This window comes from Hesperophylax consimilis, chromosome 17 (assembly GCF_061612785.1).
Source record: "Hesperophylax consimilis isolate HC1 chromosome 17, BYU_Hcon_1.0, whole genome shotgun sequence".
NCBI classification, from domain to species: domain Eukaryota; kingdom Metazoa; phylum Arthropoda; class Insecta; order Trichoptera; family Limnephilidae; genus Hesperophylax; species Hesperophylax consimilis.
This window is the reverse complement of record NC_142852.1, coordinates 23,527,288-23,544,616: the sequence shown is the minus strand read 5'-3', so window position 1 is coordinate 23,544,616 and position 17,329 is coordinate 23,527,288. Positions and strand designations below refer to the sequence as shown.

Sequence of the window (17,329 nt, the reverse complement as noted above, 5' to 3'; positions counted from 1 at the left end):
CAGGGCAGGTATTCCATCAGGTCCACTAGCTTTGTTAACATCGAGCCCCCGTATGACGTGGAGTACATCCCGATGCCGGATCCTCAGCTTTTTCATATAGAAGCCGCAGTGAGGAACCGACGGCGGAACAGCACCCCCGTCGTCGAGGGTCGAGTTTTCCGCAAACATTTTCCCTAATAAGTTAGCCTTTTCGGTGGCGGTGTTTGCTAGTGAGCCGTCAGGTCTGGTAAGAGGTGGCAAACTGGGTTTGCGAAAATTTCGACCTATTGAGCCCGCAAGCGACCAGAATGCTCTGCTGCCATGCGGGCAGGCAGCCAGCTTTTTGCTGGTCTGCAGGTCGTGTTCGAATTTTGACCTATTAATGATTCTCTTGCATTCCTTTGCCGATTTGTTGTATGCTAATCTGCTTTCGGGCGTTCGAGATGTGTTGTAGGCTCGGTAAGCCGCGTTTTTTCGTCGAACTGCTTCGGAGCATTGCCGACTGAACCACGGCTTTGAGCCCACACCAGTTTCTTTAGTAGTTGATTGAATGAAGCCATCCATCGCCGATTTGATGACTTCACCAATCTCCTGGGCACATCTTGAAGGGTCCGAAGTCCGAAAACAAACAGCTGACCACGGAAAAGCGTTGAAATGGGCCCGCATACCGAACCAATCTGCTGACCTATAGTGCCACACTTTTCTCCTCAGTCTCTCATTGGTTGGTCTGAAGCTAACAGGGATTGATGTCGTCACTAGGCAGTGGTCAGATGATCCCAGAGGCGCTGTGACGTCAATCTTATAACCGTGTGGCACAGTAGTTAAGAATAGGTCTAACAGATTGGAGCGGTGAGTCTGGACATCAGGAACCCTTGTAGGCTCCTGAACTAATTGCTCTAATCCGTAGCAAATGGCAAAGGATTCCGCCTGTCGGCCAGCCGAGTCCGTTGGGCCTGAGAACTTCAACCATGGTTCGTTATGAACATTGAAGTCCCCCAGAACAACAAACTCGGCCGAAGGGTAGCGGGGCAAGAGATCATCAATAGTATCGCTCAAATGTTTGAAGAGCTCGGAAGTGTCTGATTCGCTTTGGTTCGGTGAGCGGTATAAACATGCGTAGAATCTTGCCGTACTGGCAAGATTGACGCGCACCCACATTACGTCGAATCTGGAATTTTCCAGACTCAATAGTCGTACACAGTTGACGTCAGCTCGACTATAGAGGCAGACTCCTCCTTTGAGTCGAAATTTGCTTGCGAGGGTAAAGCCCGGGCAGTCCAGATAGGAGGAGTCTGGCGGCTCGGCTATCTGAATTTCGGATAGGAAAAGAAGGTTGGGACGTTGGGACAAAAGATGGTGATGGACGGAATTTAAATTTGTGTGCAGGCCGCGAATGTTGGCAAAATTTACCAACAGTTTTGGCCCAAAACCCTTTACCCCTTTGGTAAGTACTTGACATAAACCCAATGCTGCAAGACCCTGCATACTAAGTAACGGTCTGCAGTGCAGTTCAGTGTGAAACTTTTCTGCGCAGGGTCTTTGAACATTTGGTTTTCGTCGATTGCTTACTGATCCGTGGGACGACGGGCTAAATCACAAATCTATTTATAAAAGAAGAGTGACTGTGACGGGCGGCCGCGTGGCGGACTCTGGGTGTGTCTAAAAAAGAGGAAGATCACATTTACATCTGATCTCGAAAAACTCTGTTGAAAGCACGGGGAACGGACTTCAGCTAGTTATTGATAAAAAATACCGTAGGTTCTTTTGTTGTATTCGTAGATTGTCACGTGCTGCCCCCCGCTTCGTCCCGCACTTTGCTTACTTTGCTCCTCTGTCACAGCGCCAAAGTATATTAAAATAATGAAATATTTGCCTGCAGCAGCTATTGAACTATATTTGAATATGTTATAAAATTAAATAAATCTATTTTAATAAATTCTGTACTATTTTGTAGTCCGCGCAAATAGCCCTAAACTGTCGTTTTTGTAAATGTTAGATGTCAGTTATATTGACAGCCCATACCTCTTGGAATGCTATAAATTGTTTGTACCGAACAACTACAGTCAAGGTTGACGCCACGACTGGCTCTGTATTCCACACGAAAGAACGGACGTTATGGCCCAGCATAGCATGCATAAATATACCACTCTCTAGATCGATATCTTCGGGCTTTTTGTATCCAACAGACTTATACAGTACTTAACCACAGATATACAAGCAGTACTTACGGTGCGGAGAAGAGCAGTAGACAAGGTAGAAAAACTCAAGGTCATCTAAAAATTAGATACAACCATAGATAATATAATTGCTCTCGGCCTATTCCATTCATTCACAACCCAAAAAACTATTTTAAAAATAAAAATGTCCTTGAAGCAGAAAAATGTTTTCCAAGGGCAAGGTTCATCTGACTAAGTAAATAAACTTTTAGTGAGTATTTCCTTAAGATGAAACTTGTTAATCTGAGAAGAAGAAACCCAAAATGACAAGAAATTTGCAAAAACACTGAAGAAAATTTCCAAAACATGATTGTCCGACAGTACGACGATGAATTCCGACATTTTTCTGCCTATTTTGAACTCATGGTTACATATGTTTAAAAATCTTTAATTTCACCAAAACAATAAGATAATACAGGATAACAATAATCAATAACATGAATAACTAGCAAGTTGGAATCGCGTGTTATTTTGCGTGACGTGTTGTTTGCGTTCTATCGTTTATTTTTTTAAGCTGAAAAATGAAGTGGAACACGCGTGATATATTCTCTATCTTCCCATAAGTATATATTAACATAAAAACAGAAACACACACACCACAAAATGCAGGACATCATATAGCGATGTTACTGAAGGCCGCATATGTTTCAAGTTGACTATCGGCCGCTCCTTCCTGGGTAAGGTTTTTTGCGGTTTCCCTTACTCCATCAGGCAAATGCGGAAGGATTCCCACAAAAGGAAGCAGCCGAATTTCCCCCCCGAATCCAACACAACACAAACAGACACGTATGTAGTATATGGCCGCCGTTGGTCGCTGGTGATATTGATGCTTGATAATACATGCAATTTTAGTAGGGTTTTTTGGTAACAAATTTTTTCCCTACCGAGAAAATACAAGGCCTCTAAGTCTAAAAAAGCCAGGTAATATTTGAATAAACCCATATGAGTTAAAAATTGTGAGGCACATATGACGTCGTTCTATTTGTATAAAGAACATTAACTTTAAATTCAGTAAATTTAAATGATTCACCACTTCATGGAATATAAGAATCTAGAAAATAAAAGATAGATGACTACCAAAACGCAAAGATACTCGCAACTAGTTCCTAGCAGCGATTATGACACACGGCTAGTTAACTAGCTTATAAGCCAACACGCCAGCGAATAACGAGTAAATAAGCCCGTCTTTTTATTTTACTCGCTGCTTTTTTACAATCGGATAGTCAACAAGCAGATTGTAAAAAGCCGATGACACGGGGCCAGTTTACAAGCTGCTAGCGAACACGCTGGCTTGTAGCTTGTAAACTAGCCCCGTGTCATCGATGCTTAAGAGATGTACACAAGGAACAATCCCAAAGGTATTAAAGTGTGTGGGACTTTATTTCCCCCCGCATGTGGCAATTCTAACACGAAGTTAGTATTGCCGGTTTTAGCGTTCGATTCAACCGCCAGTACCAGGGGGGTATAACTCCGCTTCAAAACGTCAACACAAACTGTAGCCATTTTGAAAATCTATGTTTGTGACGTAGGCGATACTTATTTTTTTTGTTACTCGCTCACTTTACCATAAAGGGTGGTACACACGCAAAGCTCACATCAACAGATAATATAAAGCACAATAGCGCTCGCCATACAATCCCATACAGACCCGACACACGTAAAAAGATAACGCCCTATAAGTGTGGTTCTGAACTTCGCTAACCGAATTTATTTTACGTAACCGCTCCCGACGCGATATTTGAAAAGTTATGCGTCCCCCTCTCCGCCGTAAAAAGGAGAGGGGGTCATTTTAATTACGGAGCTACCAACTAAGTTCCGTGTTCCCTTTGACAGCCATGACATAAGCAGCCTAATAATGCATTTCTTATTTATTATCATCATCATCTGAGGATGAGCTGTCCAACAGATCCAGCAATAGGCGACAAGTATCATCCATTTCGAAAACGTGCTCAAACTGTCTGTAAGTAAAGTTGTCACTTTGACAGATGAAATTATGTTCCTCGGCCGCTCTCGAATTCAACTGACCCCCTCTCCTACCATAGGAAGAAATATTTGATAGCGTCGTGTGTCGGTAGAAAAGATGATGCGCTGTACATTAACTTTTGATGTGAGCTTTGCGTGTGTACTAACTCTAAGACTCGTGCGCCAGAAAGAGAGGATTCGCAAACGGTGTAATGCGTGTTCTCGCCGCTAGGTGGCCGACTTATGCTTCCCGCCATTTCACTTCCTCTAAAAAACTGAAAGAAAAGTTTGACAGACGCCGTTGTTTGTCATCATAACATTGTCAAACATTTTTAAATATCTGGCTGTGTGAAACAGTTGATTTATGTGTGAAAATGCCTACCGATAAAGTCTTTAAAACGTGTTGTGTGATAGGATGTACGGACAGAGACTATTCGACACAAGTTTCCGACCATAACCTCTGAGAGTCCATTTTGAGAAAGGTGTTCAGCACGTATCATGACTACATCCTAAAAGGTATTCTATACTGCATCAGCCTATAATAATAATAATATGTTTTGTTAATTCGGTTAATGTAATAATTATATTTATTTCAGAGCGTAACATCTCAACCAGCAGCGTACCCGTTGCTGCACAGGTGATGCTAGTGGGGAAAGGAAGGTACATATCTGTTTTATATTACTTAAAAGGGAATAGTTTTGTTCGTCTAATATGTCAATCTTTACTTCAATTTCTAAAGAACTATGATATATTTTTTCCAGAAATAAGTGCAGGACCCAGTCATGTCTTCTTTGCAACCAGCAGTGTTGCTCTTGCTGCACAGGGGATGGCAGTAGAACACGGAGGTACATATCTGTTTAATATTACTTAAAAGGGAATAGTATTGTTAGTTTTGTTCCTCTAATATGTCAATCTTTACTTCAATTTCTTCAAGAACTATGATATATTTTTTTTCAGAAATGATTGCAGGACCCAGTCATGTCTTCTCTGCAACCAGCAGCGTTGCTCTTGCTGCACAGGGGATTGCAGAACATAGATGTAAAATATCTTGTATAGGTGACCCATATGATCCCATAAATTCATCAATCTTAGCAAGCGAGTTCCGTCCCACAGAGAGGTTTTGCTTAAATTATCCCACTAAGAAATTTGCTATCAACGCTCCTAAAATTCATTATGTCGTCGAGTATGTACTAAATTATAATTGCGAAAATTTATATCTTGTGCCCGTTATTGAAGAAACCATTGCCAAATATACATATTTTGATTGGCTTAATTGTAACGAACATAAAAAAAATATTCAATTCATTATCAAAATTACTGTTCCATTCATAATCAATGCATAGTGTACCGATGTCAATAGAAAATTAATTGGCAAGGATACACTACCATACAATGGACCTGACTCCATGAAGAAAATGGCACTACTGCGACATTTAAAATATTATGCTTAATATAGGAAGAAATGGTTGTCATAACTAATTTATTTTAATAAGTTAAAACCAATTAGGACCACAATTTGTTCCTATAAGCGTCTTTTAAATATCGTAGTACTGCCATGCTCCTCATTAAATCAGGTCCATTGTATGGTTGTGGTGTATCCTTGCCAATTCATTTTCTATTGACATCTCTATATGAGTAGTAGAATAATAACGAAAAAATAAATATACAAGTCAAATATTGTTATTGTTTGTAATGTTAAGCCAAATATTCTCTGATGCGGAGTTTACATTATGTATTTAGTTTGGCTGTATTTGTATGCAGCCCATTTTCAGTCACCGACTAGTGTTAATAAAAAAATAGTCGAATTATTTTATTTTATATGTCTAGTTTATATAAAGTTCTACTTTTTTATTACATACAACTTGACATCATAATGAATATTCTCTCAACACCTTCTTTAAATTTTACTCTTGTATTTGGTGTTTTTATTTGTTATTATTATACCCTATTTATTTATCAGGTGCCAATATGTATTGTTAAAACAATAACCTATTGTTATATTTCTTTTCTGTTTACACTGTTACATTCGTTATGTTGTGTACTATTCCTAAGTTAAAAATATCTAAAAGGCATATAAAGTTTTTAAAACTAAAAAGTATTATATACTTACTATTTATATATGAAAGGTATTAATATTTAAGTAATAAGATAAGTAGGAGGGAAACAAAAATAATAATAATGTAATTAGACGCCAATACAGCTAAAACAGTAGGTTGAATCGTTGACTGCCTTATTGACAATACTTTTTTCAATAGCCGTTGGATGTTGAAAGAAAATAACTATCATTTCCAACAGCTAGTTTTATAGTGATACAGTAATTTCTTCTAAATTCACCTTCTAAATGTGTTTTGTGCCTATATTATTGTATTTCATGATTATATTTAAAAAATAAAATTATTGTACATGTAATTGTGAGTTTGTTTTTCAGCTTCCTTCTGATAAAACGCTGTCCTGAGAAAATGAGCTATAAAGGAAAATACTTTAAAGGTCATTTCTTTCTTAGGACAGGGATTTGTCAGATGGGACCTTGTGGTCTTGGGTGACATTTTACTTATGTTTTAGGCTAATGAATTGGGTTTTAGGTAGGTTCCGAAGCAGAATTAAAATGTCTATGGTTGCGCCATTTTTTAAATTTCCTTAATCCTTTGTCGATGGTGTACTGTGACGTCGGCGATGCGTGGTGTATTCAAATTTGCCAAATCTATGGTTAAAACTTGACCAAAGCAAACGTATGGAAAGAGGGCGGAGTTATCAATCTATAGATAGTTGATTTATGGCCAGTACTACCATTCTTTCTGCCACCGTCACACAGTGGGCTGAAAATCGCCTTTCATAGACATACAGACTTGAATTTTCAAGGGTATTTTTTTTTGGCTAGAAATGGATTCTGCCGATCATTAATATGCGATAAAATTTCGTATGAAGCAATTGCATGTGCAAATGAAGGAGTTATCATTTTTTAAAGAGAAATTTGTATGGCACTGAAATTAAAAATGAGGCTATCTCTGGAATCATAAGGTTTTTCATCATATCCTTACACACGGATATAATACTATTTATTTGTATTTTTTGACATACTTCGTATTGAAAAAAGTCAAAGTTGAAAAATAACTTTTTTATGTTGATAATTCAACGCTGACCGATGCACTGGAGCGTAACGGTTACACAGCAAGTCAGACAAGGCAAATCATAAGAGCCAAATCTGCACCAAACGAAGACAGAATTGAACAAGAGTCGAAAGGCTGCGCCTTCCTGCCTTATGTGCACAATGTGACAGACAGAAATGCCAGGCTATTGCGAAAGGAAAATATCAAGACTGTCTTCGGAACCACGAACAAGATACAAAACTAACTGAGGTCTGCAAAGACTAAGTTTCCTCTGGAAACAGATGGAGTGTACAAACTAAGCTGTTCCGGATGTGACAAGGTCTATGTAAACGAGACAGAGCGGACTATTTCCAAAAGGATTTCAGAACATTTCAGAGCTTGTAAACTCGGCCACCCTGACAAATCATTTGCCGAGCATTTGATTGAAACCGGGCATTACTTTGGATTTGTTCCTGAAGTCCTGGGGAGACCCAAAACTTATAGAGCACGGCTGATTACGGAGGCCATTGAAATTCACGAAAATCCCGTAAATATTAATAGAGACGATGGAGCTTAGCTCAGTAGTTCTTGGTATCCGGTAATTGACGGCTACACCAGAGCTAAACGCAAAAACCACTTATACGTTCATAATAGCTCAGACGGTTGGAGCTTGCAACACGGTATCACATCCTCACACATAAGATTACATTACACAATACCCTCAGATAAACATAGATCGATCGAATCCATCAAATTATCGCCCTATCAGCTTATAACCAACACTGAGCAAAGTCCTTGAGCAAGTCGTCCTGTACAGGTACGTACCTCACCACGAGCAAAATAAGACCCTTACTGACGAACAATTCGGTTTTCGAAAAAAGCATTCTACGACCCACCAACTTGCGCGAGTCACAGAACAAATTATTAGAGGATTTAATAATAAACGCTACACCGTAATGGCGCTATTGGACCTCGAAAAAGCCTTTGACACGGTATGGATGAAAGGTCTCATATACAAAATGTACATTACCAACACGCCAACTTACATCATCAGAATTGCGTAGTCGTACTTAGAAAACCGAACCTTTACGGTCAAAGTGGGCGATGCAACATCAACAAGAAGATAAATACCTAAAGGAATCCCGCAGGGAAGTTTACTCGGACCGCACTTTTTCAATCTGTATACCCACGATATATCTCCGCTAAATGAGGAATGCAACAAGGCAATTTATGCCGACGACGCGGCAGTCTACGCTACCTCAAGAACGCCCGAAATGGCAATGAAATACGTACAGCGAGACCTCGACACGCTCACCGAATACTACAAAAAATGGCGGCTGAAACTAAACGAGGCTAAAACTGAAGCGATAACCTTCATGCGAAAACGCAAAAATAATATTCCGCAAGCCAAAATTCTCATGAGCGGAAAGCAACTAGATTGGAAATCCGAAGTCAAGTACCTGGGACTCACAATGGACTCAAAACTGAATTGGAAAGCTCACATCGCCATAGCGACGGCGAAAATTCAGAAAGCAATAGGATCGATAAGCCCAATATTCAACAGAAAGAGCTCGCTAGCTAAGAGAAAGAAAATACATCTGTACCTCAGCCTAATACGCCTGGCGCTAACGTACGCTTTACCGGTTTGGAGAAACATTGCGTACACAACATATAACAAACTTCAAGTTACTCAAAACAAATGCATAAAAATCGCCTACAACACACAACGATACACAAACCTCAAAAGGATACACGAACGAGAAGATATACCTACATTACAGGAGCACCCATACCAACTCACATCACGATTCTACAACACTCTGAACCCGGATAGTCCGTTAATTAAAGCGCTGGGTAATTATAACTCGCCAGCGGATCTCGCTTTCAACTACAAACAGAGGATGTCCAAACACCTCATCATGAAGTTCCTTGAGAATGACGACATCGCCAGTGAAGAATTAGAAGAAGAGGACGATGATTATTAGCGCAAAGTATCCTTTTTAATATAACTAAATGTTTTTCTCCCAAATACTATTTTCTCCCCGCAGGTAGATGTGCAAAACCACGGAAGCGTAAAGGACGCAGCCAAATTATGAAAAAATGAAATATTTACATTCAGTAAATCACAAAGGTAAAAAAGCGTTAAAAGTTCAGAACTTATTGTTTTTCTTTTTCTTGTCATTTGTATGAGGTTTTTTTATCCAGTTAAGAATTTTTCCTCATAAAACTCATTAATGTAACATAAAATCAGTCAAGTAAATATAGTCATATACACTTCACTACAATACAATATCTACGACAACGGTCACGTCTTTACTTCGCTCCCGTAAAAAATAACCAAACTGCCTAAAAACATCAACATTAATCATAAATTAGTGATATTTAATATTAAGCAGTAGAAACCTGTTGTTTTTAGTGACGTTGCACAAGTGAATTCTGTCGTTTATAGTGAATATTAAACAAAAACAGTTACAACAAAGCGTATCAATATTTTTTGTTACTCTACCCACGTAAATAATATTTTTCCTAAAGACATTTAAAAATACAGTGAAATTAAAAATAAATATTGATAAAATAAATACTCACGTCTAGTGCTTAAATCAGATCTGTTTAATAAATAAAAGCATTACATTATTAATTTATTTATTTTTTACGATTATTTAACGCCATCTGTGTCTGCATGCAAATAACATTATTACCAAAACAAAATACTGCAGATCTGTTAGTTTATTCACCACATAGAGGTCGCATTTTGAAATAATATCGAAATAAATAAATACTTAATATAATAATAAATAAATACATCATTTTTAAAAATGAACTGTGGCGTGTGCAAATCCTCTATAACTCAAGGCGTGCAATGCTCGTCCTGTAAAGAAAATCTGCACTACAAGTGTGGAGGTACGTCGGAAGAAAATTATAAAAAGCTGAAACTGGACCTGAGAAGTACTTGGCGATGCAGCAGGTGCAAATCTTCAAATATTGCCGTCGGCGTCCTCGATCTGACCACCATTATGGAAGATATCAAAAGGATTCAGATGGACTTGTCGTCATTCAAGGCACTGCACGACGATATTAAAATCCTCCGTGAAGAAGTACAAGGCGTTCAAAAGTCGGTTGAGAGCTGTCACCATGATGTAGCAACATTCGGAAACAAGATTGCCGATATGGAAAATCGACTTCAAAAAGTCGAACATCTGGAGGCAGAAGTCTCCCACCTGAGAACAGAAGTACGTAACATGGTCGAGGAATCAAACAGAAAGGACCAATGGGCAAGACTGCAAAACCTAGAAATAAGGGGTATCCCGGATAAGAAGGGTGAAAACTTAGTAACCATTATTTCAAAAATCGCTAGTCTGAGCAACGTGGATATCGGCGAAAGGGACATGGAGTTCGTAACACGTGTTGCTCCCAGAGGCCGCGAGACTGGGAAGATAAAAACAAAATCAATAGTTGTGAAATTTACCAGCCGAAACTTAAAAAACCAGCTTCTGCAGGCGGTAAAAGACCGCAAAGGGATCTCCTCGACGGAATTAGGATTTACGGGATTCCCGCAAAACGTCTATGTAGGTGACCATCTCACTAGCATAAACAAACAGCTATTTTACCGCGCAAGGCTTCTCGCGAAACAAAAGGGTTTTCAGTTTGTATGGTCAAAAAACTGCATAATTCACGCTCGACGAAATACGTCATCAGCGCCCATCATAATATCAAAGGAGGCAGACCTGAAGAAGATGGACCGCGAGCCTCCGGCCACAGGACCCAACCGAGGAGATGCAGCAGGCCCTCAGCCGAGCCAAGCCTCAAGATAAGACCATTCAAATTTATCGTATTTCAACTAACTATTCTTAATGTTTTATATTACTCTAAATGTACCTTTCCCTCCCTCATCCCCATCACCTACCCTAAGGATCTATTCATACTAACACACTTTTCGTTCTTTAAACATTTTGCAAAAATATTTGGGAATTATATAAAAATAATTACAAACTTAATTATCGATTTTTCTCGGTCCAATGACTCTAAATAAATTAAATATATATCACCAAAACGTAAGAGGGCTACGCACAAAGACTGACACATTGCTGATGGCAGTTCGATCCAACGAGTATGACGTTATCGCTCTGACCGAATCGTGGCTTGTTGATGGCATCTGCAACGAAGAGTTATTTGATGATCGCTACGATGTACACCGCCGAGATCGGGACTACGCTTGCACAGGGCAGCGCTTGGGCGGGGGTATCTTAGTCGCTGTTCGTCGTGAACTGGTAGCTCACGAGCGCCCAGGGTGGCATTCGCGAGCTGAGGACATCTGGATATCATTAGAATCCAAGGGATCCAAACACACAAATCTTCACATATGCTGTGTATACCTCCCTAAAGGACCAACATATCGTGAAAATATGGAAAGCTTCCTCACCCAAATTTCTGCACTTACGTTGCAATTTCCCTCAGACAAATTCATTATCCTAGGTGACTTCAACCTCTCTGACATTTCATGGAATAAGTCTCCCAATAACACGTCCTTTATACCCAGTGATCGCTTATCGCCTGTTAGCACATCATTTATAGACTGCATGCATTTTTCTGGATTGCGCCAATATAATGGAATTCCAAATACCAACGGTCACTTTCTTGATCTCGTCCTATGTAATGACTTCGTCACGGTCTCTGCATGTGATGAACCATTAATTTCAGAAGACCCTCATCACACCTCACTAATCATAGAAGTTTCATTTTCTGAACCCGATCCACTAGTGGAGGAACTAAGAAGCGGTTACGTCTTTAGGCGCGGTGATTACGAACAAATTAATACATGTCTCGACCAGGTAAACTGGCATGAGCTCCTTTCGATTGGTGATGTAAACACGGCATTAAAATTTTTTTATTCACAATTAAATAATCTTATAGACGCACACATTCCCAAAAAACTATATAGGAATTCTAAATACCCGCCATGGTATAATTCGGCCCTCATTAAATTGACATCAGAAAAATACAAATACTTTAAAAAGTTTAAGATATACAAAAACCCATCTGACTACGCCACTTTCTCTTTACTAAGATCACGCCTCAAAAAACTTAATTGGGAATGCCACAATATTTACTTATTAAAAATCGAACGTGATATATCCTCCGACCCAAAAAAAGTTTGGAATTACATAAAATCCAACTCCAAATCCCACGGTGTTCCGAACACTATGACATTTAAAAACGAAAAAGCTGAAAATGGGTCTGCCATCTGTAACTTATTTTCTAAATATTTCATGTCTGTCTACAACAATAATGCTCGAAACATCCAGATCCTACCGGACAACCCCAAAGAGCTCTGTGTTGCTAGCATTAATAATATTGAAGTCGACCAGCATCATATACAGAAACACCTTGAAGATTTAGATCTCAAAAAAGGCGCAGGCCCAGATAAAATTCCCCCTTTCTTCATAAACAAATGTGCCCGCAGCCTATCTAAACCGCTATTCATAATTTTTAGTCGCTTCCTTAAAGAGGGAATAGTCCCAAACACTTGGAAAACGGCATTTGTAACTCCCATCTTCAAGAATGGCCAAAAATCTAACGTCGAAAATTATAGGCCAATTTCAAAGCTTTGCATCTTTAGTAAGGTTTTCGAAAAAATTGTGTATGACCAGATGTTTTCGGCCTTGAGAACGTCACTCAATAATAACCAACATGGATTTATGAGGGGGAAATCTACAACCACTAACTTAACGGCATTCACCGAATTCTTACAAGATAACATGGATCAGCGTATACAGGTAGATGCAATATATACAGATTATAGCAAAGCTTTTGATTTAGTTATTCATGATATCTTGCTGAGAAAACTTTTACAAATCGGTGTACACGGAGACCTCCTCAGATGGCTCTCGTCCTATATTGAAAACCGTAGCCAAGCAGTAGTTGTCGGTGGCTATAAATCGAACTGGGAAACCGTGCCGTCGGGAGTACCCCAGGGGTCATTATTGGGACCATTACTCTTTAATATATATATTAATGACATTGGGAAATGTTTTCACCACTCCAGAACTTTATTATACGCAGATGACATGAAAATATTCTCCCCTGTCACGTGTATCAATGAGTGTACCCGCGTGCAAGAAGATCTAAATCGCCTAAATATTTATTGTGCAGAACACAACCTGCAAATAAATGTAAAAAAATGTGGCACCATCAGCTTCACCCGAAATAAAAATCCCATTTCTTTTAATTACTCCCTTAACGGCACAATACTGAGCAAAATGACAGAGGCTAAGGATCTAGGAGTAGTGTTAGATTCAAAATTACTTTTTGAGCGCCATATCGAATCCATGGTTGCAAAAGCTTCCCAGGTACTTGGCTTTGTACTCAGAACTTGCAAAAATTTAAAAAAAGTAAATACCATGAAAATGCTGTACTTTGCGTATGTACGCAGTTCTCTGGAGTACGCCTCTCAAGTCTGGAATCCCAGGTATAAATCACACATAGAAAGGATTGAGAAAGTGCAATATCGTTTTCTACGATACCTTGATTTTCGGGCCTATCGTCCTCATCTGAGTCACGAGGAGTCAGCAGCGTTTTTCAGGATTTCGTCACTGGAAAGTCGTAGAAACTCCGCAGACGTACTATTTTTACAAAAAATTGCCACCTCTGTGATAGATTGCCCGGAATTACTAGAAAGAATTCAATTAAGAGTACCCATCAGACAAACCAGACAAAATCACCCATTAAACATCCCTCAATGTAACACTAACTCAAAACAAAATGCTTTTATTCACCGTGCTTCATACAATTTTAATACTTCACACAGTAAATTAGACTTATTTAACTCAGCACCCCACAATTTCAAACCTAAAATCAATAAATAATTATATTATCATTATTATGTTTTTATTAATACACATACGTACATGTTACACATTACACAGACTAGATCCATCCCATCCCCCTCCCTTCCGCCATCCCATCCCTATAGGCTAATTGTAACTTTTTTTCTAACATAAATATTATATATGTTCACTAAATAATTAAAATACCTTAGTGAAAACCTATTATTGGTTAAATAATTTAACACTTACTACACCATACCTTGTAATGATTATAACTGTTGGTTTTCCAAATAAAATAAAATAAAATAAAAAGTAAATACAACCATCAGATGGTGATAGTAATAAGGTCAAATGAGCCGCAGCACTAGTTAGTTAGAAATATGAAAGGGTATTGCTATAAGCCCTAGCTAGTTAGAGGATTACGAAAGAATCCATAAAATCAAAACAAACAAAAAAATCACCCTCAGATAACACATCTGCCCTGATGATGGACACTACTATGATGTCCAAAACGTCGGCTAAAGAAGAATTTAGCGCAACACGGCAGTACACGCCAATAACAAATAACAAAAAAAACTATTTTTATAATAAAATTTTATATTAAAAGTTATTTCTTAAAAACCATCAGAATGCCCTAAGTGAAAAAGACATCTAAAGAAATCCTCATGTTCTTTGACAATCGCTCTTGAAATACTGAATTATCAAATGGGGAAGTGCAAATGACAAAATATCAAAATCAACTCGTTAAAACCCCAAAAGCCCTTATGAATTTTCTTTTGGAAGTTCCTGAAAGAATTAGCTTCGCATTCAATGGTACGAAACTCTACAAAAAAAAAACCCACTCTCATTCAACATAAGGAGATCATAATATACTGACACCGAATAAAGATTGAAACCGAATCCACTAACCGATAAAAAAAAACACAATGTAATTTTTTTTTATTTAAAATATTAAAATATATTTCTTTAATATAAAAACATAAATATGTTATACTTAAAAAACTAATTACAATAAAAAGGTTTTCTTTTTAACGTAACTACCCAACTCAAACACGAGAAAAAGGTTTCTCGTGTTTGAGTTGGGGATTAGTGCCATTACAATATACATTGGTAAAGAAAAGAAAGAAAGTAAACGGAGCTGATAATATTGCAAGCGAAGGTACATAATAAATTGCGACAATAAGCTGTTGGTGGTTCGAATGCTGATATAATATTTCAAGAGGATATGGTAAAAAAAGAAAAATACATTTTTTTTGTTAATTAATGATGAAGATAAATATTTAATTACATACTGAGTATGAAAGATTAAAATTTGAATTTGATCAATTACTACTAATATGTACCTGTAATTAAAAGATACATAAAAAAATTATATCAAAACTTATAATTATTATTTGGTTGATCAAGAAGTTGTTTTATTTGTAATTTAAAGGTTTATAATTTTTTTCAGATTTGATTTTATATAGGAGTGCATTACAAAAATTTATGTGTCGGGATTTCTAAGTTGCCACGTGATCTTGTTCGGTTACTTATTTTTGGAAATATATTTATAATTATAACTAGCTGACGTGTGGTTGATCAACTTTTGACCCGGCAATGATCAACTTTTCTCTACTTTCAATAAATATAATATCTATATACGTACATAACATATACTTCCGTAAGAAATTCTCTACATGTTAGTGAAAACCCTATCAAACTTCGATGGAAAGCTAAGAAGAAATAAGCGAACAAATAAAAAAACACGGATGTTATACTATAACAAGAAACCAAAGTATAGTCACGATTACGAATTTACTAAAAGTTTATCGGGAAACGTCCTATCTATATTACCGATTCCGTATTGGGAAAATTTGGATACAGTCAAATTATATTCTACTAAAGATATTAGACGTTTTTAAAGTGTGTTATAGTAGTAGATAGGCATGATAAAACTTGATTACGTTCTTCATACCATCAACTGCTGGGAATTTAAATAATTTGGGAATAAAGCCATCCGTCCGATCTCTACTGGATGTTTATAAAACGTCAAATATTTTGTTTTACTGATATTAAGTGTGGTGTGTCAAAATGTGGTTCGTCAGAAACTGCTTTCGAGAACATGAATATTTGCACTTGGAACATGAAAAAGGTTTTTCTCCAGTGTGAGTCAGCATGTGGCTCATCAGACTGCTCTTTTGAGAAAATAAAGTGTTGCACAAAGAACACGAAAAAGGTTTTTCTCCACTGTGAGTTCGCATGTGTACCGTCAAACTTCCCTTTAAAGTACACGAATAGTTACACTTTGAGCATTTAAAAGGTTTTTCTCCAGTGTGAGTTCGCATGTGTACAGTTAAGTTTCCCTTTATAGTACACGAATAGTTGCACAAAGAACATGAAAAAGGTTTTTCTCCAGTGTGAGTCAGCATGTGGCTGGATAGAGTGCTCTTTTTAGTAAATGAATTGTTGCACAAAGAACACGCAAAAGATTTTTCTCCAGTGTGAATCAGCTTGTGGTTCGTCAGGCTGCTCTTTCGAGTAAATGAATATTTGCACTCGGAACATGAAAAAGGTTTTTCTCCAGTATGAGTCAGCATGTGGCTCGTCAGACTACTCTTTTGAGAAAATAAAGCGTTGCACAAAGAACACGAAAAAGGTTTTTCTCTACTGTGAGTTCGCATGTGTACCGTCAAACTTCCCTTTAAAGTATACGAATAGTTGCACTCTGAGCATTTAAAAGGTTTTTCTCCAGTGTGAACCAGCATGTGGCTGGTCAGACTTCTCTTTTGAGTAAATGAATAGTTGCATAAAGAACATGAATAAGGTTTTTCTCCACTGTGAGTTCGCATGTGTACCGTCAAGTTTCCCTTTACAGTACACGAATAGTTGCACTCGAAACATGAAAAAGGTTTTTCTCCAGTGTGAGTCAGCATGTGGCTGGACAGACTTCTCTTTTGAGTAAATGAATTGTTGCACAAAGAACACGCAAAAGGTTTTTCTCCAGTGTGAATCAGCATGTGGCTCGTCAGACTCCTCTTTTGAGAAAATGAAGCGTTGCACAAAGAACACGAAAAAGGTTTTTCTCCACTGTGAGTTCGCATGTGTACCGTCAAACTTCCCTTTAAAGTACACGAATAGTTGCACTCTGAGCATTTAAAAGGTTTTTCTCCAGTGTGAGTTTGCATGTGTACCGTTAAGTTTCCCTTTATAGTACACGAATAGTTGCACAAAGAACATGAAAAAGGTTTATCTCCAGTGTGAGTCAGCATGTGGCTGGACAGAC

General features: G+C 38.1%; 1 protein-coding gene across 1 annotated transcript; it reads right to left on the bottom strand.

The window, feature by feature from the left end:
• Positions 1-11,487: 11,487 nt before the first annotated feature.
• Positions 11,488-17,204, bottom strand: LOC149416282 (uncharacterized). Its single transcript, XM_089641938.1, has 3 exons — positions 17,094-17,204; positions 16,526-17,012; positions 11,488-11,555 (listed from the first exon to the last, which is right to left on the bottom strand). The coding sequence occupies exons 1-3, from the start codon at positions 17,145-17,147 to the stop codon at positions 11,488-11,490; spliced, it is 609 nt and encodes a 202-aa protein (XP_089498064.1). The 5' UTR covers positions 17,148-17,204.
• Positions 17,205-17,329: the final 125 nt, after the last annotated feature.

Bases quoted from the DNA above. Each gene is read 5' to 3' on its own strand.
- LOC149416282 (XM_089641938.1), bottom strand. From the start codon at position 17,147: ATGCGAACTCACAGTGGAGAAAAACCTTTTTCGTGTTCTTTGTGCAAC. The intron at 17,013-17,093 runs TTTTCTCAAAAG...TTGTGCAACAAT, and splicing joins GTTCTTTGTGCAACGCTTCA to TCATTTACTCAAAAGAGAAG. The intron at 11,556-16,525 runs GTTCTTTGTGCA...AATGATATCCAG, and splicing joins TGGAGAAAAATCTTTTGCGT to ATGTCCTCAGCTCGCGAATG.